The sequence below is a fragment of the Dermochelys coriacea genome, chromosome 2 (assembly GCF_009764565.3).
Source record: "Dermochelys coriacea isolate rDerCor1 chromosome 2, rDerCor1.pri.v4, whole genome shotgun sequence".
Lineage (NCBI taxonomy): Eukaryota > Metazoa > Chordata > Testudines > Dermochelyidae > Dermochelys > Dermochelys coriacea.
In genome coordinates, this window is record NC_050069.1 from 4456726 (window position 1) to 4482047 (window position 25322).

Here is a 25322-nt window from a genome sequence, read left to right on the forward strand (position 1 = left end):
CCCATTGGCTGCGGGCGCCCCTCGGTCCCACGTGACGCTACAGCTGGCGCCCGCCCGACACGTGCGGGGCTCCCCGGGGGCCGGGATGGAGCCGGGGCGGCGGGACTCGCTGGCGCTGCTCACCGACCTCTACCAGTTCACCGTGGCCTACGGCTACTGGCGGGCCGGGCGGCAGCGGGAGCCGGCCGAGTTCGAGCTCTTCTTCCGCCGCTGCCCCTGCCAGGGGGGCTTCGCCCTGAGCGCGGGGCTGGGCGAGTGCCTGGCCTTCCTGCGGGGCTTCCGCCTCCGCCAGCCAGGTACCGCAGTGCCCGGGATAGCGGGGGGCAGTGCCCGGGAGTGGGGGGCAGGTGAGGTGGGAGCAGTGCCAGGGAGTGGGGGGGCAGATGGGGTGGGGACAGTGTCGGAGAGTGTGGGGAGCAGGGCCAGGGAACGTGTGGGGTGGGGGCAGTGCCAGGGAGCGTGGGGGGCAGATGAGGTGGAAGCAGTGCCAGGGAGTGGGGGGGCAGGTGGGGTGGGAGCAGTGCCAGGGAGTGGGGGGGCAGATGGGGTGGGAGCAGTGCTAGGGAGCGTGGGGGGCAGATGGGGTGGGAGCAGTGCTAGGGAGCGTGGGGGGCAGTGCCAGGGAGCGTTGTGGGAGGGCACTCTCAGGGATCATTGGTGGCAGTGCCAGGGAGCTTTGGGGGGGGGGGAGGGTATGGAGGGTGGGGCAGTGGCAGGGAGCCCTGGGAGCAGGCAGGGCAGGGGTCAATGCCAGGGAGCAGTAAGGGCAGAGCTGGTGCTAGGCATAAGTAGACTAAGACTTAGGGCCCTGGGCAGCATAAGGCAGCATTTTATTTGCTTTTTTAGTATGTGTTGTGGGGGGGCCCAAAAATTATTTGTGCTTGGAGCCCCCAGTGAGCTAACAGCACCTTTGAGTAGGGGCAGGGCCAGGGCCAGGGCCAGGTAGCAGGCAGTGCTAGGGACCATTAGGGGCAGACGGAGAAGGGGGTGTCAGTGCAAGGAAGTTTTAGGGACTGGACATCAGTTCCCAAGAGTTGTAGGGGTAGGGCCAGGGCCAGGTAAGCAAGACAGGCAAGGTTGGGGTCAGTGCCAAGGAGCAAAAGGGGCAGGGCCGGGAGCTTTGGAGCAGGCAGGGGATGGGTGGGGCAGGGAAGCTTTGGGGGGCAGGCGGGGGATGAGTGGCTTAGGGAAGTGTTAGGAGCTGGACGTCAGTGCCGGGGGATTGGTGCTAGGGGAAATGGCTGGGATAGGTTTTGCCTCGTGGTGGGTGGGCCACAAACCCCCTGGGCTTCCACCTGTGTGGCACAAACCAGGGTCACAGCCCTTGCGTTCCCCTCCCCTGACACTGTACCATGTCTCCGTGTGTTGCTTGCCCAGGGGGTGGGAGAGCATGGGGCCCTCTGTCTAGGTTTCTAGGTTGTTATAAGGCCATTCCTCCCCGTCATGTGTCAATGCCACCTTCCTATGCTGCCCACCCTGTAAACTGCCTCTTCCCTGACTCTGAAGCCAGGTCTGCGCTGTGGCAGGGCTAGGGTGCGTAGCTATGCTGGCATAATCCCATTGAGCAGAGACAGACTGCAGCAACAGAAGGGGTTTTTCCGTCCGTGTAGGAACTCCACCTCCTTGAGTGACCGGGGTCAGGTCAACAAAAGCAGCAAACCTGCATTGCTCAGGAACATGGATTTTTCCCACCCCTGAGCGCCAACCTGTGTAGACCAGATGTCAGTGTTCACTAACTCTAACTCCTCACAGCCCAGATTTCTTTCTTTGCCAGCTCCCTCTGTCTCTAAGCTGTGCTATTATTATCATTTATCACAGTAGTGCCAGGACAGGGCTTTATTGCAAAGAGCATCCCATGAACATGTAGCAAGTGACAGTCCATGTTTCTATAAAAACAGCGCCTCTTGGGGGTTAAGACAAACGGGAATGAGGAGGGGAGAGGGTGAAATCCTGGCTTCGTTCCTGGCTGATGGCAAATCTCTCCTGGACTTCAGTGAGGCCAGGATTTCATCCATGGTGTTTGCTCAATTAATAGCCAGTCAGTAGCAGTAATCACAACTCTGTCTTTCTGTGACTTGGGTTATCACTTGTTAAATATTATCCCACCTCGCAGCTTTGACCTTCCTGTGTGGCTTCGTCTCCCTCTTCCGCTGCCCCAGATCAAGGGACTTCACGTGTAAACAGCTGATTCATTTCCTTTTTGTGCTTGTGAAAACTTTATCCAAACCTTCTCCTAATTCATCTCTTCCACCCGCTGTCCAGTCCAAATCACCTTATGCTCTGCATTGCAGAGTTACAAAATGATGAGTTATAAAACACTGCTTGTGTATGAAAACAAAATGTCATCCAGGGTAATTTCAAGCCTCTTCTGTTCTATGCACTGTAAGTCTGGACCTGTTTCTGCCTTTGAAAAGTTGCAAGTTCATCGCGCTCTCATTTCTTTCCAGTTTAAATTCACGCTGGAGGAAGCCACCGTCAGTGAGTGTTTCTGAGGTTTGCAGTGGCTATGCAGCTGTGACTTGGCACAGTGGCTGCATCCCAATGGCCTTTCTGTTCTGCTGGGAATTCGTCCTGTCGCTTGTTGCATCCTTCCTCCCATGGTTCCCAGCTGAGCCCTAAGGGTACTGCAGTTAGAAGAGTTGTTTGTTCGCTGTAAAGACTGAAGGTTTTCATGGAAGCGTAGGGCACCGTAAACGCAGTAGTGCAGGAATCTTTTAGGATTATGAAGGAAGTAAATGTTTTTGGCAGACAAAGCAATTTCTGTACCCCGACTGGTGTGATGGGAGCATCATTTCTGCATGGGATAGTGGTCAGACTGGTATGGACAGAGCCTAGGTCTGGGAAGCAGGAGCTCCTGAGTTCCTCTATTCTAGTATTGTGGTATATCAGAACCTAACACTTCCTCTGCCACTGACTAATTCAATAACCTTGGGCTAATCACTTGACAATTCTGTGCCTTGTTTTCCTCCTCTTTACCTCCCAGCAGGAGTTGGATTGAGACCGTCCTGATAGTGGCTGATACTAGCATGACTCAAATGGCTCCATGAGTGTCTGCAGAATTTAAGCTTTAATTATTTAAAATAATACTAATAACAATATTTCTAGCTCTGGGACTGCAGAAGAAAACCTCCTGAAAGTGCTGCAGTTCTATGTTGTTGCATTTACAAGAGAGACTGAAATGAAAGCTCTGAGAGGTGTGAACTGCTCCATTCAGAGCAATGTCCTGTTAACTCTGAAGTGATTTCAGTGTTAGCATTGCTAACTAGTATACTGCCGGTCATCTTATTTGAAACATCCAGCTACTTGGGGTTGTGTGGATAGAGACCACAGCTTCACCCATGTGACTCCTGCTGTACAGATGTTAGGATTAGTTAATGTTTATATATTACTTGGAAGATGTGGGCTATGCACTGACTAGCAGTTAGAATCAGCACTGACCAAATGTGTGTCATAGGGCCTATATTGCTAACAGCAAATGGCGCTTCTCTGTAGCTGAGAGGGGTCTGTGCTGTTGGAGCAGAAGGACCTGACTGGTCTCTCTGCTGTTACCATGACGTTCCAAGTAGCCATGGCTGCAGCAGAGGACAGCTGTGAATCCCCACCTGGCCACAGATGTGTTAAGGCATCACTAACTCCATCACAAGAGGCAGGTTCTTGCCCTTATTTGTAGTTCCATGTCCCGTTTTGGACACCTCGCCAGCTGGACAAGGGGGAAGCACCAGAGGCGGTTATTGCTCCGGGCAGTATTTATATGTCAGGAGATTTGGCTCATTTAGCCTGGGAAGATGAGTTGGAGAGGGCAGGCAGGACTAGTAATGACAGGCAGTGACTTTCTCCTCCAGGCAGGTGGTTCAAATCCACTCCTGGTTGGTCGTGACCCAGCGCTGTTACCCCTCAGATGGCTGTTCGGCCTCTGAGTTCACATCACAGAAATCACTGTTAAAGTTTGCCTCTTCCTTAGCTTGGAGGACAAACGCTTATCTCACCCATAGACCTGTGCAGTGGGGGAGGAGATCAGTGAGTTGGAGGGAACCCTGTGCTGCCAGTGTCAGGGACAGAAAGGACTTTAGATACCAGGGCTGGCGCCGTTCACCAGCAATGCAGCCATGCCACGTTCTGTAGTCAGAGAGGGACTGGGCGCCGCGTTTGAGCCTAGTGAATGCTGGCAGTGGGGTTCCTTGTCACCCTGACCCGTAGTGGGAACAAGGTTGCTCCGAATGAAATGGCAGGTCCACTTAGATCCAAGCTTGACGTGAATTTTACAGCCGGGGGCCAAGGTGCAGAGCCAGCAAAGGTCTCTGAAAGATGGTGGCTCGGTTCGTAGGACCCCAGCTTTAGACCCATACAAAGGACGTCCTTGTGATGCTGGCTCTGCACTGGGACTAGAGCGCAGAGCTGGTGGCAAATCCTCCAGCGCAGGGTTTTTCCGATTAAGAAAAAAAAAAGGCCAATTTGTCAAAATGCTGATTTCCATCAGAAACCTGCCAGCTCGCCCTCCCGGCTCCCTGTGCTGAGTGTGGGGGGGCTGGAAGCCATGGCTTGCCGGCAGTTTGTCTTCCAAGAGGCCAGAGCACCCCTCTGCATCCCTACATCTATTAGACCAGTCCTTTGTACTTCACCTGTAAACAGCGTTATTCTCCCCACCACATTGTTCACCGCTCAAGGTTAATTTCCTCTCCTGAAATCCCCTCTGTCTCTTCGATAGCGTTTGACTCAGTGTGCAAACAGACTTCCCTTGTAAGGGTCAGCCAGGGAGATGTCTCCCACCTTCTGTCTGGTGGGACCTGTCTTAAGGCATGTACATTTGGGTGACCTGCCTTTAACTACAAGGCTCTAAGACTGGGTGGGCAAACTTTTTGGCCTGAGGCAAGCCCCGGACCCCTCTCCCCAGTGGGAGCTCGAGGGCCGGATTAAAACATTTGGAGGGCCAGATGTGGCCCCTGGGCCATAGTTTGCCCACCCCTGCTCTAAGAACATGATTTCCAATGTCTATGTCTAGCTCCTTGCATATTATCCACAAACACATCTGGCAAAGATTGTGATAACCAGTGTGAGACACGGGCTTTCAGTGGAGATCTTAGCCAATGCTCGTTGGTGAACTAGGGTGTAAACACCAGACCACGAGGATTGCTGTAACCCTTATGTACCTCCGTGCCCTCTGCCAGTTGGCATCATGAGGTCCTTGGTTCAGAGGGAGGGTTGCTTAGTGGTTAGCGCACAGGACTGGGAGTCAAGAGCTCTGGGTGCTACTCCTGGCTCTGCCACTGATCCCCTGAGTTATCCTGGTCAAGTCATGTCCCTGCCCTGTGCCTCAGTTTCTCCAGGATTCTGCCCTTCCTTCCAGGGTGGTTGTAGAGGAGTTAGAGATCCTGGGAGGGAAGTGGCTACAGAAATGCAAAGTGTTTATTCTCCTGCATAAAAAGCTCCATGGCTCCTGAGCGCTTTCCGCTGGCAGATAAAGCTGATTACAGTTAAACCCGAGTCTCTCTTGTTTGGGGTATCGGTGACCCTATATGTCTCCAGTCAGATGTAGCCATTGTGGGATTTATACTTTCCACCGAAGCAGCTGGTGCTGGCTGCTGTTGGAGACAAGCTAGTGAGCTAGCTGGAGCCCTGCTCTGCTCTGCTCTGGCCATTCCTCTGCTGTCACTGGGATTATGTCCATCCTCCCCTGCATGGTCTTCTCACTGAGGCCCTTCATTGGGATCAGAATTGCACTGCCTGCAGCCAGGGCCAAACACAGTCATTGCCGGCAGGGTGCCATTGCGGCTGCTCCAACCAGCTGCTCAGTCCCGTGATCTCGGTCCCTTCTGCTCCCAAGTGGCGCGTGGTCTTATCTGTGGAGCTGGGACTGGCGGTGTGAACTCTCCTTTCCAGTCGTTCCTCAGCCCAGCCCAGGACTTGGGCCCGTGGCTCCCCAGGCGAGAGCAAGGTGGAGATTGTCTGTGCTTTGCTGTCCTGCCTTGGAGCTGCAGTGGGGTGGTTCTCGCAGGGCAGATGGGACCGTAGAGGGCTAGTGAACAACGTGGGGGTTGGGAAAAAATTCCCTGCCTGCCCTCAGGGAGACCTTGATAGTGACATCATCTAAACCCATAGCCCCGCCTGCCGCTGGGACAGCTCTCCCAGGGCGTGAGGGATGCTCCCTCCACCTCCATGCTCGGGCTGAACAGCGATCTCTGGCTGCTTTCCAGAAATCGAGTACCTGCAGTCGGTCCTGCCCAGCACCACGGAGAAGGCTTTCTTCGATTACCTGCGCACCGTGGACGCCTCCGAAGTCACCGTCTCCTCTGCACCGGAGGGCTCCGTCGTCTTCGCCACGGTGGGCATTAGTCCCAGCAGCAGCAGTGCCAGTCGGTGTAAAGCAATGGCACGGACGCAGGCTGAGAACCCTCAGGTGGTCTCTGCTGTTAGGCCCCAAGTGAATTATTTCTGAGTCAGGGCAGCCTGGTGGATAGAGCATTGGACTGAAATTGGAGAGATCTGGATTCTATTCCTGGCTCTTCCACTGGCCTGCTTGGGCAAGCCACATGACCCCTCTGTACCTCAGTTTCCCCATCTGTGCAATGGGGATAATGATACTGACATCCTTTGAAAGCACTTTAAGATCTACTGGTAAAAGGTGCGATATACAAGCTGGTTACTATTGTTGTATAATGTGGGTGGCTCAACCAATGTATTTCATCTGGCTTCTCTTCCACTCCCATTTCTCACCTGTATGTTTGATTGTTCACCCAGGGCTCAGAGCTGAGAACAGAACCCAGGAGTCCTGATTCCAAATCCTGTGGTTCTGCTACGAGACCGTCCTGCCCTTTTGTGCTGGAGTGGCAGTTTCCTCCACAGTGGGCGGGATGCATCCACTGTTTGAATGTCTCAGTCTGTAGGCACGTGTGCATTGCACCAGTGGAAAAGAGTGAGAGCTGGTGCAATGAGAGTTCAATCAAATTCTGGCTGCGTTAGCTGAAACTGGCTTGACTTTGGATTTAGTTCACCCTGGTTTCTTCAAGACCAGAAGGATGAACTTGTCCTGCAAACTAAGGCATGCACTGAACGGAGTGTTCTTAGATAAATAAAACAAGGCCATTTCCCTCCAAATACCAGAGTCTTATTAAAAGACTCTTATCTGCTCTGAAGAATGCTTTGTAGGAAAGGAAGGAGCTAGTCTGGAGAAGATGGAGGCTTCTGAAAAGAGTCAGAGAAAGGTGCTTAGAAGGAGGAGCTACAGAAAGAGAAGGGAAATACAGAATGATTGATGGACCAGCCCATATATAGCTATGCAGGAATATTCAAGGTGGGAGCTGAGCCTGGTAATTAAAGGTCTCCAGACTTTCTTCGGCAGCAGCTGAGGACTGAACGTTAGTGAGAGGAGACAGAGTTACCCCAGGTCACAGAAAGGCATCTCTGCACCTTAAGAGGATTATGCGGGCCATCAGAGGATGTCCACCAGTTCCTGGAGAGCCCAGGATTCAGACTTGTGCATCTAGTACTGAAGATCAGTTCAAGGGAGAACTGAGTAAAACCAGACTTAATAAGTTGGGGGGGGCCCTTCCTTTGTCTCCAGCCAGATGTTCCCCCTTGTCCTGGGACTCTGTCTGATAGAGAGGAGACCCCCCAAGGCTCCTCAAGTCTTATAAGCCCAGCTGGAGTAACGTCTAAGAATTCATTGACCTTTGTAAAGGGCTTTCTGATTGACAGACAAAAAGTTCTCTATAAGAGCTGGTATATCCAGCTAAGGATCCTCTACAGCTAAAATCTGAAAGCCCCTGCAGGAGAAATGCTAGAGAAATTCCAAGGTGATCGCAGCTGCAGGGGCTTGTGTGGGCCAGCAAGGGCCAGGGTGGGCGTCAGGGAGGCTGCGGCAATTGAGGTGGGTGAGTCGAGGGGAAAGGCTGGAGACATTGAAGGCATGGAGTGGGGGGGATTAGGGAGGAGCCAAAGATGTGGAGCTGTGCCAGGGTGACTGAGGATGGTGGTGGAGTCAGCTGTGCTAGAGAAGGGGTGAGGCCTTTTGGGGCAGCCACAGACCCCTGTTGTGTGACATGGCCCAGTCCTAGCCCGGCATGGGGCCCGTTGCTTGGAACCCAGTGGCTTGTGGGGCATCGCTACGGTGGCTTTGCAGGCATGGTGAAGACGTGGCTATGAGTCCTGTGAGAGCGTCAGCCAGATGTGGGGGCCGGGTGTGGCTTTGAAGCACCGGGCCAGGGAGCAGGAGTGGAGTGAGGAAAGCAGATGAGCTGGGGTGAACCCCCCCTTTCCCACGGCTCTTCCTCTGCAGGTTCCGCTATTGCAAGTGAAGGGGCCGCTGGTGGTGGTGCAGCTCCTGGAGACCACGCTGCTGTGTCTGGTCAACTATGCCAGGTGAGAGGCTCTGGGACACGCAGCTTTGTGGGTGTAGCATCCCCAGGGTGGCACCTGCTCGTTTGTTGTAGGGTCCCCAGGGCCCTGGGGCGATGCACTCGGTGGGGGCTGTAGGGCCCCCGGGGTGCTACACACTGTGTAGGGGGCACTGGGGCTGTAGGGCCCTGGGGCAGCATGTGCTGGGTGGTAGATAAAGGGTTCCAGCCGCTTTTGAATGTTTCCTGCCCCCCACAAGGGCAGCACGTGTGTCTGTGTGCTGATCCCTGGCTGCATCTCTGCTCTTCCCTGTCCTGTTGGCTGTGGTGCTCCAGAGCCTCCCACGTGTCCTTCGGGTCTCCTCATCCATCTTGCCCTCCCCACCCCGACCTCTGGAGCCATGTCCCTTTCCCCCACAGCACCCTCCTCGTCCTGACCCCCCCAGGGGGCTTTCTGGTGCTTCGAGCACATATGGCTCCACATTACTCCCCCTGTAACTAAGATCATTAAACCTGATCCATCCGCAGCTCCGGTCTAGGCCCTCTGGTTCCCACGTGGTCTAGTCAAACTGATCCGCCCTCTGAGCCTCTCAGCATATGTCCCTGCATCATCTGCCCCTGTTGGCAGGGAGCTCATGGGCATGGGGCCTGGCCCTTCCTGGGCCTTGCTTGGTGTCCAGCTGGGTTTGGCATTCAGGGAATATTTGGGGTTTTTCCTTTTCCAGCCTTGTGGCCACCAACGCTGCCCGGTTCCGGATGCTAGCTGGCCCAGACAAGAAGCTGCTGGAGTTGGGGCTGCGACGTGCCCAAGGCCCGGATGGGGGCCTTTCTGCATCCAAGTACTCCTACATAGGGGGTGAGCTTAGCCCAGGCATGCCAGCGCCTCGCGGCAGGGCATTCCCTGTCCCCTTCGCTCCCGTTCGGTCTGCGTTCCCCTTGCCCACATGCCCCCGATCTCTCCATTCCAGGCTTTGATTGGACCAGCAACGTGCTGGCAGGGAAGCTGTATGGGGTTCCGGTGCGGGGAACCGTGGCCCATTCCTACGTCATGTCCTTCACGTCGCTGACGGAGGTGCAGCCCCGGGTTCGTGTCCCCGTGGGGGGGGGGATTTGTTTAATAACTTCGCACGGCGATGAGTTGGGGCGGAAGCCTGTGCTCTAGTCTGGGGCAGAGCTGAGCACCGCAGTAGATGCGGGGGTGACAGGCACGTTATCTGAGCACCTTGCCGAGCACCGTGAACCATCCCACTGCCTCCTTGGAGCATTGCATGCTGGGACTTGTAGTCTCCCTGGGGACCCACCTGTGGATTGAAAAACCGACAGTGGTCACAGTCTTTCTAGCTTCACACAGATGAGGAGTACCCCATGGTCTCCCGGCAGCGGCCACCAGCCCGCTCAGTTTGGTCACTTTGACACAGCTGAATGGCTTTGGGAATCATCATTGCCTACATTTAGGAATTATCTCTACTGAGTTTGTGCTTCAGAGCCAGCAAGGGGCTGAGGAATCTCAAGATGTGTTTTTATAGGCCCTACCGAAAGCAGCCATTTTAGAATGGTGATTGGTACCGTGGAGGTGCTGTTTCCCATGCAGACCCTGAAACCCCTGGATGGAGATGAGCCGGTGGATTTCCTGCCCCTTGCCGAGTTGTGGCTGCAGCGGGTGTGCCAGACACTGCGAGTCCCCCATGACAGAGTGAACCACGGGGAGCTGGCTGCCTTCGTGTCATACGCCATCGCCTTCCCCCACAACTTCCAGGGGCTGGTGGACACTTACTCCATCATGGGGTGAGGAGCTGAGGGGTGGCGGTGGCCTTTTCTGAGCATGCTCCATGCTTCATGATTGTTGCACGGCACCTGGATTCCACGGTGACCGGTGTAAGTGATGTCCCATTGACTGCGGGAGCAGAGATGGCAAACGGGCTCAGGTTGGGTCCCAATGGGCAGGGGGAAGCAATGCCAGGGCAGCTGTTGAAAGCCAGGATCTCTGAGACGATGTCTTAGAGCGCATTGGGCTCTCCTAGAGAACCCAGCTAGGACCCAGCCCATGTGTTCTGTCTCTTCTGCATGGTGCGCTGTCCTCCATTCCCACACGCTGGGGATAAGACAGCTCTGATGATGATGCAGAGCCTCTGGTACTGCCTGCCCCGGGGAGTCCCTCTCTCCTGTTCTCTTCTTTGTCCTTGCCTTGATCTGGATGTGGAACTTCGAATCGCCTCCTGCCCCTGACCCAAACACAGCCTGCTTGGCCCATCTCTGCCACTCCATGTTGCGGAGAGTGGGGTTCCCAGGCCTTTGTTCCAGCCGGATCCATCCTCCTCCTTGCTGTTGGCAGGAGTGGCATCCCAAACTTCTGTGCCGTGGCGCTGGCGTTGAACCAGCTGGGATACCGAGCAGTAGGGATTCGCGTGGACAGCGGCGATCTCAGCAAGCAGGCGAAGGAGATTCGCCAGGTGCTCCGGACCTGCAGTGCCAAGTGAGTTCCATGCTGCTAAGCAGACGCTATTACCCTTCTGCTGGGAACTCCCTTGCAAGGCTGAGAGACAGCGTCCTTTACACAGACTCTGCACGAGGGCCTCCTATGTGGGAGCAGTTACTGACCCTGGACGATGGCCCCTCCTTACTCACCATGTGTAAGAGTAAGATGAGCAGTCAGATCTTACCCAACCAAAAGGAGTGAATCCCTGTGGCTAGCTGCCACCTTGTCACTTCACTCACATATTGAACCACTTCCATCTGTCTGTCTTCTGGGCTGGATTTTCAAGAATTGGACCTCATAACTGCCTTTCTGCTCCCAGCCCAGCTATAGTTTATAAGCGCTGCACAGCAGAGGAGGACTTGTGGCACCTTAGAGACTAATAAATTTATTTGAGCATAAGCTTTCGTGAGCTACAGCTCACTTCATCAGATCCGATGAAGTGAGCTGTAGCTCACGAAAGCTTATGCTCAAATAAATTTGTTAGTCTCTAAGGTGCCACAAGTACTAGAGAGCTGTAGCTCACGAAAGCTTATGCTCTAATAAATTTGTTAGTCTCTAAGGTGCCACAAGTACTCCTTTTCTTTTTGCAAATACAGACTAACACGGCTGCTACTCTGAAACCTGGCACAGCAGAGACAGCGCCTTTCTCTTATGTTTTAAAAGCATCCAGGAGAATTGGATGTGACCAAACCTAGTAGTAAAGGATGATGATGGCACTGTAGAAGCAAGGGAGCTGGATTCCCTTATGGTTTATGTTTCACTAAGAATTGTTCACTGATTTCCAGTCCCTGAGTCAAGTTCTCTGTCCTTGGTGGAACCCCATGAGAGACCATGGGGTTGCACAGATGTCACCGAAAGCAAAATTTGGCCTGCAGCTTCTTTGTGATCGGTGGTGCTGCACAAACCAGAAAGAGCCCAGCTTGACTCTCAGATTCCATGGGCAGTTTCCAGGTGCCCAGGTAGGGGGAGTGAGCATTTTTATTAACTGAGCAAACTGTCCAGATTTCTGGCTGGACTGAGAGCAGCGATGGGGACACACACACACACACACACACACACTCTCTCTCTCTCTCTCTCTCTCTCTCTCTCTCTCTCTCTCATATCCACCCTCCAGGATTCAGATCTAGCAAAGCTTCAACCACCCTGTGCTGTAGGCTCAACCCCGCTGGGGCACCTGTCTCTTGTAAGAATCCTGCAGCTGTTTATAGCAACTCACTTCCATTGTGTCCAGCTTCCAGGTTCCCTGGTTTGCAACCATCCCCATTGCTGTGAGCAATGACGTCAGTGAAAGGAGCCTGGAGGAGTTAATGCAGGAGGTGAGATGGACTCAGCTGGTGCCAGGGTTTCAGCTGTTGGCACAGTTCACAGTGCCCCCGGGGTGCCTGGGTTCTCAACAGGTTGTCGTGGGTGGAATGAATTTGGCAGCTACTAATGTGTGCTGTGCTACCTTAGTCATGCCCTTTAACCTATCTGCACCTCACTTGAGAGCCAGTCCCAGTACTAACCTGCCTCTTGGAGGTGGTGTTTCAAGCTACAGCTTGTTTGTGAAACTGTCTAGGGGCTTGTCTACACATGAAAATTAATCTGGACCAAGGCAGGGTGTGAATTTAAGTGGATTAACTATTCCTGATTAACGCCATGTCTAGTTGCTCTTATTCTGAATTAATTTAATCCATTTGATAAATGGATTAAGATAATATGGAATAAAGTGCTTGGAATAAGAGCATCCACATGTGGTGGTAATCAGGAATAGCTATTCTGGAATAACTGTGTGTGTAGACAAGCCTGAGGAGTGAAGAGAATAAATCTGCTGCCTTCAGACATGGGGGAATGGGAGGGTTCTTAGCAGGGCAGATAGAGAAGCTCCTGGTTACCTACAGGCAGACAAGCCCTTAATCTGCATGTTCCCCTGAGCTGTCCAGGTGGCCATGTGCTGCTTGCTCCTGATTGCGACCAGCCTGTGGCTTTCCCCACCATCAGGGAAGAACTTGTAGCTATGCAAGGTAAGAGAGATTAATCAGGCCTCATGGTTCAGGGCATCAGCAGATTGCAGGACGTTCCCCATTGGCCAGCAGCGGTGGGAATGGGAGTCTGCCATCCTCTGGAGCTTCAGGCTTTGCCACTGTCCACGACTACCAGGATACCAGGCTAGTGGCCCAAGGCTCTGCTCCCAAATGGGAAACGCTATTCCTGCCTGTGCCCTTCTGGGAACTCTATGGGGAGCCTTCTGGGGCCAGAAATACCATGTTCCTATTTAATGACCATATTCCCAAAGATGGGGAACAGCCAGAGACCCTGTGATCACAGAAGGGAGGGCAGAGGTGGCTGGTCCAGGACTTGGGCAGGAAGATGATGGGGGTCCTGTCCCCTTCAAAAGAGGTTTTCCTTAGTGGGGAGCTTCTTGCTATGGGGTGCTATCTTTGTGAGCCGTGTCCCAGCTCCATGCCAGCCGGTGGAGGGAGGCTCTTCATACAGCACAAGGGAGAAAGAATTGTCCAGTGGTTAGAGGGGGGGATGTCCAAGACTCCTGGGTTTGACTCCCAGTTCTGCCACTGACTCACTGTGTGGCCTTTAGCACTGAACTCCCCCTTACCAGGGGGTGTTGTGGGGCTTGGCTGATGTCCGTAAAGGACTCGGGATCCTAAGAGGGAAGGTGCTAGCAAGGGGAGAGGTTGTAATCTCTTCAGGGCAAGTTAGTACAGCACCTGGCGCAGTGGGGTCATGGGCCAGGCAGGACTGAGGCTGCTAGACACTGCCGCGATGCAGTCAACAAGTAATAAGGGTAATACCAACTCCTTGTCATCTGTCTCCTCTTCTAGGGGAATGAAATTGACATGATCGGAATTGGGACCAACTTGGTGACATGCCCACTGCAGCCCTCACTGGGCTGTGTTTACAAGGTAACCTCTTTGCTGGGATGGTCCAACAGGAGCTCATCCACAGGTCTATTATTCTTCCGTTCTCCCCTGCCCCCCAACTGAGCAGAATCCTAGCCCTCCTGGAATTCAGTGCAAACCTAGCAATTGCATCAACCTGCAGCTTCTTGACGAAACTGGCAACAATGATATACTAGCTGTTAAGGCTGCAATCCCTGTCTGGGTTTATTGTGTGATCGAGGGAGTGTTGACGTTTTCTCAAATAGCTTGACGACTCTTCCACTTTTGTTAATAGGGAATGGAAAGAGGCTGTGTGGCCTAGAGGTTAGAAAAGGGAACTGGGCTTCAGAGCTGGGCTCTCGTCCTAGTTTTACCATTGGCTCGCTGTATGCAAAGTGTGATCATGTCAGCTGCTGTAAAGTCTTTGAGATGTTTGGATGGAAAGCTCTATGTGAGTGCACGTTGTTGTGATTCGCTGGAATTATTTTGGTGGACATCCTGTTGACATGACTGAAGAGAGGCTGCCAGGTTAAAAATCATGGGCCTGATTCTCCTCTCATTTACATGGGTATGAATCCGGAGTAAGGACCATAGTGCATAGGTCTGAAAGGTCCCTCTGATCACTGAATCTGGCTCCCTGCTATCACAGGCAACCCCCCGCAGATAATCCCATTCACAAATTTATCAATCTCCATCTTAAAACCAGTTAGGTTCTTGGCCCCGTTTCTCCTATTGGCAGGCTGTTCCAAAACCTCACTCCTCTGAAGATTAGAAACTTTCTTTTCATTTCCAGCCTCAGTTTATTCATAGTGAGTTTATGCCCAAGGCAGTAGAGTTATGCTAGGGTAAACTGAGAAAAGAAACAGGCCTATATATATATATAATTGTGTGTGTGTGTGTGTGTACACACACACACACACACCCCTGTTCCATCATTAACACTAGGTGATTAAAGCTGAAACCATTTATAAATTCTCATTTACATTTTGCCTCTTATCCTGTTTGATACTGTATTGCACTGGACTTGGGCAGTGAAACTGGATTAGTCAGTTTCACTATTGGAGCATCCCGCACAAGCCCTGAAGGCTGCAATACCCAATGGCAGATGCTGCTGCAGGGGAAGGCTTAAATACAAAAAAAAACTCAATTTCCATTTTAAAACAATAATTTCACGAGAACATTTGTTGTTAGAATTTGTAAAATTGCAGTTTTTAATGAACCCTCAATTTTGGGGCTGGAACTCCTTGTCTGATACATTTGTATGTTTATATAAATCACCTCCCAGAAATGAAGGGGGGAGCTGATTCCTTAAGAAACAATAGGCTTGCTGCATTGGGCTGAGGCCAGACGGAACTCATGACACAGACCTTTGGCTAGAATGGAGTGCTGACCCCAGGGGGCACAGGGATTCTAGCCACAGGTGCAGCTACTTGCCGGAGTCTCAGAATGATCCCTGGGCACTGGTTTGAGCTGCTGCTTGCTGTAGAGTGAGATCTCCTATGCGATAGGCACGGAGGATCCTTTCATCTTTGCACCTTCCTCCTGTAGCTGGTGAAGGTGAACGGCTGCCCCAAGCTGAAGCTGACTGAAGACGAAGAGAAGATGACCATCCCGGGGAGCAAGGTGGTGTACAGGCTCTATGATGCCACTGGTGAGAGACTGACCCGGCGCTCGCCCTGCAAAATGAGAGCAACATCCTGAGAATACAGACCTAGCTGTGTAAAGGCTGATCTCCCAGAGACCTGTTTTAAACATACAAAGCTCACATGCCTGAGTCCTGGCTCCGGATTTAGGGGGGCAGGATTGGAGCTGGAACAGGTGGCCATTGCTTGGGGTCCCCGGTTTGAGTCTGGCTCAGGGCAGTAGTGACGCCCCTTACCACATGGAACCAAATTGGCAACTAATGAAAGGGTATCTTTAAAACGCCCCATTAACCATACTAGCCCCCTTGCTGGCAGTCCCAGCAGAATGCCCAGGATCGACTGGCCTTTCCCCCTGGATGTGGGTCCTTCCTGCTCAGGACTGAGAGGACCGTGCTGCAGGGAAGCCTGCCTTGCTAGCCAGGCTGTGCCTGCTCTGTGGACTAAGAACATCAGCCTCCAAGGACGTCCGGTCCTGAGCCCAGCATTTCCCTGTCACAGCCCAGATCTAACCTAAACGCCTGCCTGTTTCCCTCTGGCCTTGTGTCTGGGCCTGGGGCTCCCGTTCCCTAGGAGAATTCTGCTGAGCTGGGATTTCTCCCGGCACTGGGAAGGCTCCATCTCTGCAGGCCAGGGTAAAGTCCTCTGGCTACTCACCAGCCCAGGCTGCTGAAGTGGAGCCCCTCCTCTCTCCCTGCCCCCTGGGCTGAGCATCCCCTGTCCTTGCAGTTTGCTCAGCTTCTAAAAGCACCATGTGTTCCTGGAGCCTGTGGCTGAGGGCAGCTGTCGGTGTCAGGATCCCCAGAGGCTCGTCCAGAAAAGCTGCTGTTCCCGGCTCCTGGGACCGTTGACCTTTGCGGCAATGTAGCCCCCTCCCCTCCCTACCTGAATGAGGAGATTCTGCAACATCCCCTGCTTACAACCTCTCTCCCCGCGCCCCCTCCACACAGCTCAGCTGTGCACCCTCTCACCCGCCAGGGAGCTGGTCTGAATGTCAGGCAGGGGGCACCAGCTGATGAAGCCACAGTCTTGGTCTGGATCTAAACTGGCACAGCTCCCCAACGAGGGCTAGCATTGCTCTGAACCCCAGCGCGTGCACACCCCTCCCCTGGGCGGCTAATGTCTACCTCCAATTCCTGGCAGGTCTTGCCTTTATGGATCTCATGGCATTGGAGGAGGAGCCCCCAGCCGGGGCGGGGCAGGAGGTGGCTGTCCGCCTGCTGGGGAGGAGTGAAGAGGCCAGGAGGGTGACTCCCACGGCTGTGGAGATCCTGCACCGCACTTACTTTAAAGATGGACAGGTAAGAAGAGGCGTGCTCCCCTCCTTCCTTGCAAGCCGCCACGCTGCTACTGCAGCTTTGACCACGTTGCAAGCTGTTCTCTTGGCCTAACTGACTTCTTAGCTCCCCTGCCGCCAGGACCCCTCCAGCTGTGATCCCATTGACTCTCCAGTGCTAAGCAGTCTGCCACAGAGGCCAGTACTTGAATGAGAAACCTCTAGGGAAGTATTCGAGTACTGCAGGGTCGGTGGCGCTGTTCCCTTCAAATCAGTACTGCCCCAGCAAGATATTAGGGGATGCTGTATCATCTGTCATAGGGGGGAGAAAATCAACACAAATTGCAGGAATCAAGGGGTTAAACCTGGCTGTTCACATTACCTTCACCTAGACACCCCCCCCCATTTTCAACTGGGTGTAATAATCGCTTTCTGTCCTACGCTGTTGGGTAGTGTTGCTTTGTGCGGTTGGACAGCTGCCACCTTCCACCCCAGAAGTGGCTGCTTTTGGATGGGAAGCTGTCTATAGAGTTTCTACAGAGAGTAAACATCCGAATAGGCCTTTGGGAGTCGTCTGGATGAAAGAGAGAGTGCAGGAAAGTCAACAGCTCAGTCAACCCTCCTCCTGGGTCTTGAGCTGTGTCCCTGGCAGCACCCAGGCTGTTCCCAGCAGGAAGTGGTTCTGATCAGGAATCGGGTGCCTGGGGAACTGCGAATATGTTTGAATCTGGTGTGTCTTCGTTTCTAGCCATAGAGAGCCTTGCAGGCAAACTGAGCTGAACAGCCCCTACTGGAGCTGTGTGTAGGGCATTCTTCACAGTAGATCCCATGCTCTGGTTTGAAAGGCAGCACGTGTTTGGGGGAAGGCAGGTGACCTCCTCTCCTTTGTGGGAGGACAGCAGCCAGTCAAAAGTGGCTCAGTGGGATGCCCCAGCTAGGACTTTCTCATTAGCAACACACTTAAGGGGTTTGTTCATGACTCACTTTCAGCAGCATCCATGTTGTTGGTAGGTTTAGTCCTGAATTCTCTCTTCTGCTCTGCCTCTGGCTTGCTGGGTGACCTTGGGCAAGTCACTTCCCTTCTCTGTGCCTCAGTTTCCCCCTCTACATGGGGATAACACCTTCTTGGGGGGAGGGGCTTTGAGAATTAATATATACGAGGCGCTTTATGCTTACCACCTCTTATCCTGCCTTTGCAGTGTCGTAACATTAAATCTTAGATGTGGGGAGAAGCAATCCCCAGCTCTGAACTCCCCCAGACTCAGCCTCATCTTGGATCCAGGCCCCTGTTCTGTTCAGACCCAGCTCTTGCTTTTAATACAAACCTTTGTCCTTCTGTTCTCCTCCCCCCTTCCAAGCAGGTTTGCCAGGCTCTTCCCAGCCTGCTGGAAGTCAAGAGCCATGCACAAGCCTCTTTGAGCTTGCTCAGCCCTGCGCACAAGAGACTCCAGGACCCAGAGCCTTACCAGGTACGTGAGCCATCTTGGTGTGCACAGGCCATCTCTGATGGCAAGGCATTCTTGATCTGAGCTCTGCCACCTTGACCTGGAATCACGCCTTGCAGGGGCAGGCCTGATCAGTACTTGGCTGGGAGACTTCCAAGGAGCATCCAGGGGCTCCAGGTGGTGCTCTTCCTTCTGAACCCTGCTGTCCGTGCAATGCTCGGGAGGGCTACGCTTCAGGGAGCCACGTGAATGGCTGAATCAATGTTCTCCCCCTTGTCAGTGCTCTCTGTAATGCCCTCTTGCAGCACTAGGGAGTGGTGTGCTGCAGGAAGGAGTAGGGTGCTGTCCCCTCTCTTTGCAGCACTAGGGGGTGGTGTGCCTCCGCATGGCATCTTTCAGAGGGGATGTAAAACAGGTCCTGACAACCTATGATCATTGAAGACCCCCTGGCACTTTTTGTGGGAGTTAATCCTGGACTCCTGGCTGCTTTCTCCATTCTGTCTCCCTAAACACCCTTTGCAGTTTCAGCTCAGGCAGGATTTCTTCTGCACGTAATGCTGCACAGCACTGCTATGTGCTGTTAAATGGCTTTCCTGTTCCACTGCAGAGGTGGCTGCATGTCACTGGTGGATGAAGTGTTTCCTGGCTAGAGTGTGTTCATTGCTTTGTGATGAGAGACGCCCGTTCTGATCATATACCCGACCTTTTCCTTCTGTTCTTCTTCTCTGCCCATCGTCTGGGGTCTCTGGCAAGTCGGGAGCCTTCATTGCAATCACACAAGGCTCCGTCCCTCACAGCCTGTGATGGGACAAGAAAAGAACAAGAGCAGCATCTTTCTTCAAACACGTTGACTGGCTCCTCCCGTCTCCCCTCTGTTCACAGGTTGCTGTGACTGAGAAGCTGCACTTTCTCCTCAATGACCTGCGCCGATCCAGCCGGTGAGCTGCCCTGCCTGCATCCTCCCATCCAGTGGCAAACTGCACCTGTCCAAAGCCCAGGGAGTACAGTGCTGCAAGCCTGAATTAACCTGCACAAAGACCTGGCCGCTCTTAGGGCCTGGGTGTTTCTATTTAATTGTCTGATCCTTTTTGAATGATGCAAAAAGAAAAGGAGTACTTGTGGCACCTTAGAGACTAACAAATTTATTAGAGCATAAGCTTTCGTGAGCTACAGCTCACTCGAAAGCTTATGCTCTAATAAATTTGTTAGTCTCTAAGGTGCCACAAGTACTCCTTTTCTTTTTGCGAATACAGACTAACACGGCTGCTACTATGAAACCTTTTTGAATGATGGTTTTGCTGTAGCTACAGGGCAGTCCAGCTCCATCACATATGGCAAACGTATCCCCAAACAGGGCCTGCGCAGATGGGAAGGAGATTTTTCTGATCTGATTTGAAATGCAAGGGGGGGCATTGATGGGGGAAGACATCCAGCAAGGCTGTGCCTAGTTTTACTCTACTAACAGTGTGGCTTAAGCGTTGGGATCTGCAGCTGTCCTCTGATGCTGTTCTTCCGTGGTCTCTACCATGTGTTTTGGGAAGTCGTATCTCCTTATGTTGTCCCTCCCAGAATTTTCTGTGAAAATGGCACTTTCCTCAATGGGCCTGATTGCTGTGTGTCTTCAGAGTCGCACCTTCTGACTTTAATGCCTAAAATAAGGGAGTGTTTGTAGTGCAGAGCCATCCCAGCTATGGGAGGATGAGCTGGAGTCTATTCTGGGATCATGCATCATGAACAGAGTTATTTAAGAAACAGCAGATTCATCCTAAGAAGAATCAAGCTCTCATCACAGACACATTGATTAGGAAATTCTCTGCTTAAAGTCTAGGGCTATTAATTCTCTTTAGCTTATAGGTAATTTGTAGGATCACAGTAATTGCATTGGACCAGGACTTGTTCTGTATCCTGTCGAATGGTGGCCAGTGCCAGCTGCTTCAGAGGAAGGTACAAGAAACCCTATGGGCTACATCTAAATGGGAAATTTATGACTAATCCTGAAATGAGCTGTGGCCAGGGGGCTCCCAGTGGGGTTCTGCACAGAGCTCCTTGCAGGAGCAGCAGTTTAATCTTCAGTTGTAAGTTTAAGAATACAAACTGACCTCTTACAGATGAATCTTTGAGTATGAACCAAACCCGTTATTTCTCACAATTCCACTTTGCCTGCAGATCCCAAGGGAGGTCTCGCAGGGTCTTCAGAAACACGAGTACAGTTTAAACGGCATAGAGACAAGTGATTGGAGCCCTGCAGTCTGCTTTGTAGAGCTTTCATGAAATGTAGCAAAAGTTTTCATGAAATCTCTCTAAACATGTGATGGAAACGCTTCTCCTGCAGCAACTGACAAACCATTAAATATTTGGATTGCAAAGGCCCCGCTGTGTGCTTGGTGCTGCATAAAACAAGGAGAGATGTGGCCCCTGCTCTGAAAAACGTACCCAAAGTTAGTGCATGAAAGCTAGAGTGTGAAACCAAAAAGAGAGATAAATGAACCGGTTAGCTTGTTTTCACTGTCCAGGTTGAGAGAAGTACAAAAAGGTAAAAGAATTTTTAGGAGTGAGGGTAACTGACCATTAAGGATGGGGTGGATTCTGTGTTACTTGGAGTCTTTAAATCAAGGCTGAATGGCTTTCTAGAAGAATAGCTCTAGCTCTGTCAAAAGCTATGGGCTGGCTGCAGGAATCACTGCATCAGGGTCTCTGACCTGTGCTATGCAAGAGGTCAGACTAGATGATCGTAATTGCCTCTTCTGGCCTCGAAATCTATGAATCTTTGAACATTTCTTTAAATTTTAATCCTCTCAGGTAGCTCAGAAGTTGGTTTGTTTTCAGAATCATATTTGTAACCTGACTCTCTTGTATTGAAAACTTATTCCCAACTTCCTGGGGCAGTGTCTGTTCAACAGCAGAGGTCAAACTTAGTGTCTTTGTCGGTTCCCTAGGATGTTCACACACATTCTGGATGAAGGGTTTCTTCTTTAGAAAAGAAAAGAAAACACCCACTTGCCTTAAACTGAATAAATGTTAAAAATAAAAGGTACCATTCACTGAACCCGTATTCCCCAAACCATCTCTTTGCAGCGTCCAGTCCCTCCCCGGGACGTTGACAGAAATTAAGTCCCCTGTCTCCAAGGAGACAGCACACGCTCACACACGCTAGCCTTTTGGCTCGCTGAGGACACGCTCTTTACCTTAATACACGGCACTGAGGTGGTTTATAGTGAAACTAAGAATAAGTTTTTATTAATAAAGAACAATGATTGGAGTGATACTGAGCGAGGGAAAGAGAGACAGGCCTGGTTACAAACCAAACAAAAACAGTCTGCTTTCTAGGCACTAAACCTTAACTTTAGCAAGTTACAATCTTTGCCATTGTGTCGCTTATATGAAGCTTCCTGCCTCTCAGACTAGAGCAGGGGTCTCCAACCTTTTTATGCCCAATATCACTTTTTGAATTTAAGGGCAACCCAGGATCTACCTCGCCCCTTCCCCGAGGACCTGCCCCTTCCCCAAAGCCCTTCCCCTCTCACTCTATCCCCCCCCCCCGTTGCTCGCTCTCCCCCACCCTCACTCACTTTCACTGGCTGGGATTGGGGTTTGGGAGGGGGGTGTGGGCTTTAGGCTGGGGCTGAGAGGATTGCAGTGTGGGAGAGGGCTCTGGGCTGAGCCGGGGGTGGGGGTGCAAGCCCTGGGAGGGAGTTTGGGTGCAGAAGGGGGCTCTGGGCTGGGGCACTGTTGAAGTGCAGGAGGAGCATGCTGGCTGTGGGAGGGGGGTCAGGGCTAGGGCCTTGGGGGCAGGTGCAGGAGGGGGTTTAAGGTGCAGGGTGTGGCCTCCGGCCGAGCAGCATTTACCTCCGGTGGCTCCTGGTTGGCGATGTAGCGTGGCTGCCGCTAAGGCAGGCTCCCTGCCTACCCCAGCTCCACGCCGCTCCTGGAGGAGACCAACGCACCCCTGGAGGCGGGGGCACGGGGCTCTGTATGCTGTCCCTCTCTGTAAGCACCGCCCCCACAGCTCCCATTGGCTACAGCTCCCTGTTCCCAGCCAATAGGAGCTGTGGGGGTGGTGCTTGCAGGCAGGAGTAGCGCGTGGAGGGAGACCCCCCTGCTCCCGGGGGCTGTGCTGGCTGCTTCTGGGAGCAGCGTGGGGACAGGCCAGGCAGGGAGCCTGTCTTAGCAGTAGTCATGCTGCAACCCCAGAGAATGTGATCGACTGGGAGATCCTCTAGGATCAACCACCACTGGGCTAGAGGGTCCAGCATTCACAGAAGCAGAGGGTGCTGACCCCTATATCCCTGAGGTTATGTCTATACTTGGGCTCATGAGGCTTGGGCTAAGAGACTGTTTAATTGTGGGGTAGACGTTTGGTCTGGAGCCTGAGCTCTGGGACCCTCCCCGCTTGCAGGGCCTCAGCTGGAGCCTGAATGTCTACGCTACAATTAAACAGCCCCTTAGCCTGTTGAATGGCCATGTAGACGTTCCCTAAGCAATGGAGAACGAAGGGTCCTCTCCCCTATAGTCTGATAGCCCTTTGAAATGTAGTCGGTTGAAGCGTATCCCCAGATAAAGCTAGTCTCTTTCGGTTGGTTTGATCGTGGTGTTTACTGTAGACCAGGGGTTCTCAAATCGGGGGTCGGGACCCCTCAGGGGCTTGTGAGGTTATTACATGGGGAGGTCGCAAGCTGTCACCCTCCACCCCAAACCCTGCTTTGTCTCCAGCATTTATAATGGTCTTAAATATATTTAAAAGTATTTTTAGTTAATAAGGGGGGTGGTCTCACTCAGCGGCTTGCTATGTGGAAGGGGGTCACCAGTACAATAGTTTGAGAACTACTGCTGTAGATGTACTTTCCGTGTCTCTGGCTTATGAACTTGACCCTGGCAGACTTGTACATCCACATTCCCTTGTCTAGGACAAACCTGTTTGTTCGTGCTACTCAGATTGCTCCGTCTGACCACGTGTTAGGAACCTGTTTCTAGCACACATACATACCTCTTTACACACAGGTGCTGGAACTAGGGGTGCTGGGGGTGCAGCAGCACCCTCTGGCTTGAAGTGGTTTCCATCATATCCAGGGTTTACAGTTTGGTTCAGTGGCTGTCAGCACCCCATGATACACATTGTTCAACACCCCGTCACATAGTGGTTCTAATGACCAACATGTCGCCACTTCTCATATGACACCTTATGAGGAACAGTTTGGCTAAATATTCTGACAAGACTGTGTTGGGTGAGCCCTTTGCCAGTTGGCTGTTAGGGCCACAGGTTCCTGTTTGACTCTTCACTGTTTACAACACACTCAGCCACTGGAAAATAAAATCTCTTTCCTTATTGTGTTTTGCCTCCTTCTGTTCAATGTGGGGTGGATGTGGCCACTGGGGGTTCTATGCTTGGGGAGCTGTTGTAGGTGCGCATGTGCCCCATGTGGATGAGACCGGCGGTCTGTTGGGGCCATATGTGCACCTCAGACCACATGCTCTTGAATGAAGGCATAAAGAGTGGAACGGCCTCAACCCTCCCTCTGTTCTCTCTTATCGCCCATGGCAGCGAGCTAGAACTTGGTCAGGTTTCAGAGTAGCAGCCGTGTTAGTCTGTATTCGCAAAAAGAAAAGGAGTACTTGTGGCACCTTAGAGACTAACAAATTTATTAGAGCATAAGCTTTCGTGAGCTACAGCTCACTTCATCGGATGCATGAAGTGAGCTGTAGCTCACGAAAGCTTATGCTCTAATAAATTTGTTAGTCTCTAAGGTGCCACAAGTACTCCTTTTCTTTTTGAGAACTTGGTCAGCGTCCAATCCGCTAGTACTTCCACGAAGCCATCAACCTGCCTCCTTTCCCTCAGGCATTGCCTCAGATTCACAGTGAGGCCCAATCCTTACCAGAACAGGGTTCTGCCCTTCAGATACTGTGTAGCATGGAAAGTATTCACCAAATGCCTGGTTGTGCATTCAAGGAGGTAGAAAATCCATCTCTAGCTGACTTGCTGGTCAGAGGCAGGTCCCAGCAGGAGACTACAACTAACCTAGCCTATGTTCTCTCCCTCTTCTCCTCAGCAGGTCTCATCATGATCCACCCCTGATTGGCAAGAGCATTCCTCCCAGAGGCCAGGTTCTAGCCTCTCCAATCGATGGCAAATTACCGAAAATTAAATCCAACAACAGTGTGTGCGTGTCTGGGATTTAGGCTGCATGCTGGTGTGTACGTACGTGACACCGCTTGCCAGACCACATGTGGCTCTTACTGGGTGCTTCCCATGCACATGTCACACGAACAAGAGCATCATAGGCCCACCTCAAACCCTGTGAAAGCTTATGTAGTGGTTAGACCCAGTGAACATACAAAAGGGAGGCCGTTCTTATCCCCGCCTTCCGTGCTGACCCTTGTCACAGACACCACAGGGACTGGTCGGGATGCCCATCTAAACCATGCTGAACTAGCATTTTAACTTGCAAGGTCCATCATGTAGCAATATCGGCATGTCACGCACTAATGCAGTCAAATTCTATCTTCTCACTTCCAATGGGATCAAAATTCCTCAAGAACCTCTTCCGTACGTATCTGCTGGTTAGAAACCCAGCTCCCAGGGGCCCTCAGCACTGTCCTAGAGCTCACGGGGCCTCCTTCTGAACCACTATCAGAGTGCTCCATGCACCACCTGGACATCAAGACTGCCTTGCTGGTTGTCGTTACCTCTGCACGGAGAGTTTGTCAGCTCCACGAGCTCATAACCAAGGTGGTGGTGAGACCTCACTCCACATTCAGCTCCAAGGTGGTCTCAGAATTCCACCTCAACTGAACAATTACCCTGCCTGCCAATCTTGAAGCTGCACTCAGCGCTAGGAGAAACTTTGAACTTGGCCAGAGTTTGCTCTCTTTGCTTAACTACACCACATCCTTCTTCAGGCTGTCTACCTGCCTCTTTGTGGCCATTTCTGGCCAAGCTATCTCATCACAGAGCCTCTCTAAGTCAATCTCACGGGGCATTTCCCCTGCTATCGGATAGTTGCCAAGCCTCCCCCTCCGAGTGACAAGGTCTGCTCCAGCAGCAGCATCTTTTGCCTGCATCAGGCCTGGGCCAGTCTCTGCTAGCTGCACTGTGGTGCACCTCACTGCCTTTTGTTCAATGTTATGCTGTAGACATGGTAGCCAAAGTCAGGAGAGCAGTACTGCGATCCCTGTGTGACTGACAGCTGAAATGCCTCCCTCCCACCATCCAGCGAGGATGCTACTTTCCAGTCGCCTAGATCAGAATCCACATTGACACACATTGCAACAGGGAATTGCT

At 52.3% G+C, this 25322-nt stretch overlaps 1 protein-coding gene across 3 annotated transcripts; it reads left to right on the forward strand.

Moving 5' to 3' along the window:
- NAPRT (nicotinate phosphoribosyltransferase) lies at positions 1-24987 on the forward strand. Of its 3 annotated transcripts, none has more exons than XM_038393381.2 (14): positions 1-296; positions 6192-6319; positions 8273-8355; positions 9056-9186; positions 9299-9414; positions 9922-10115; positions 10663-10803; positions 12038-12122; positions 13626-13706; positions 15231-15333; positions 16466-16623; positions 17957-18067; positions 18926-18981; positions 24094-24987. In XM_038393381.2, the coding sequence occupies exons 1-14, from the start codon at positions 86-88 to the stop codon at positions 24218-24220; spliced, it is 1725 nt and encodes a 574-aa protein (XP_038249309.1). In that variant the 5' UTR covers positions 1-85; the 3' UTR covers positions 24221-24987. The 3 variants fall into 3 exon arrangements, with proteins under 3 accessions (XP_038249309.1, XP_038249311.1, XP_043363168.1); XM_038393383.2 differs by having other exon boundaries at positions 34-296; positions 17960-18067; XM_043507233.1 differs by lacking the exon at positions 24094-24987 and having other exon boundaries at positions 35-296; positions 17960-18067; positions 18926-19063.
- Positions 24988-25322: the final 335 nt, after the last annotated feature.

Excerpts from the sequence above, each read along its gene's own strand:
- NAPRT (XM_038393381.2), top strand. The coding sequence starts at position 86 with ATGGAGCCGGGGCGGCGGGACTCGCTGGCGCTGCTCACCGACCTCTAC. Across the intron at positions 6,320-8,272 it reads GCTCCGTCGTCTTCGCCACG|GTTCCGCTATTGCAAGTGAA; the intron begins GTGGGCATTAGT and ends CTTCCTCTGCAG. Across the intron at positions 18,982-24,093 it reads GACCTGCGCCGATCCAGCCG|GTCTCATCATGATCCACCCC; the intron begins GTGAGCTGCCCT and ends TCTCCTCAGCAG.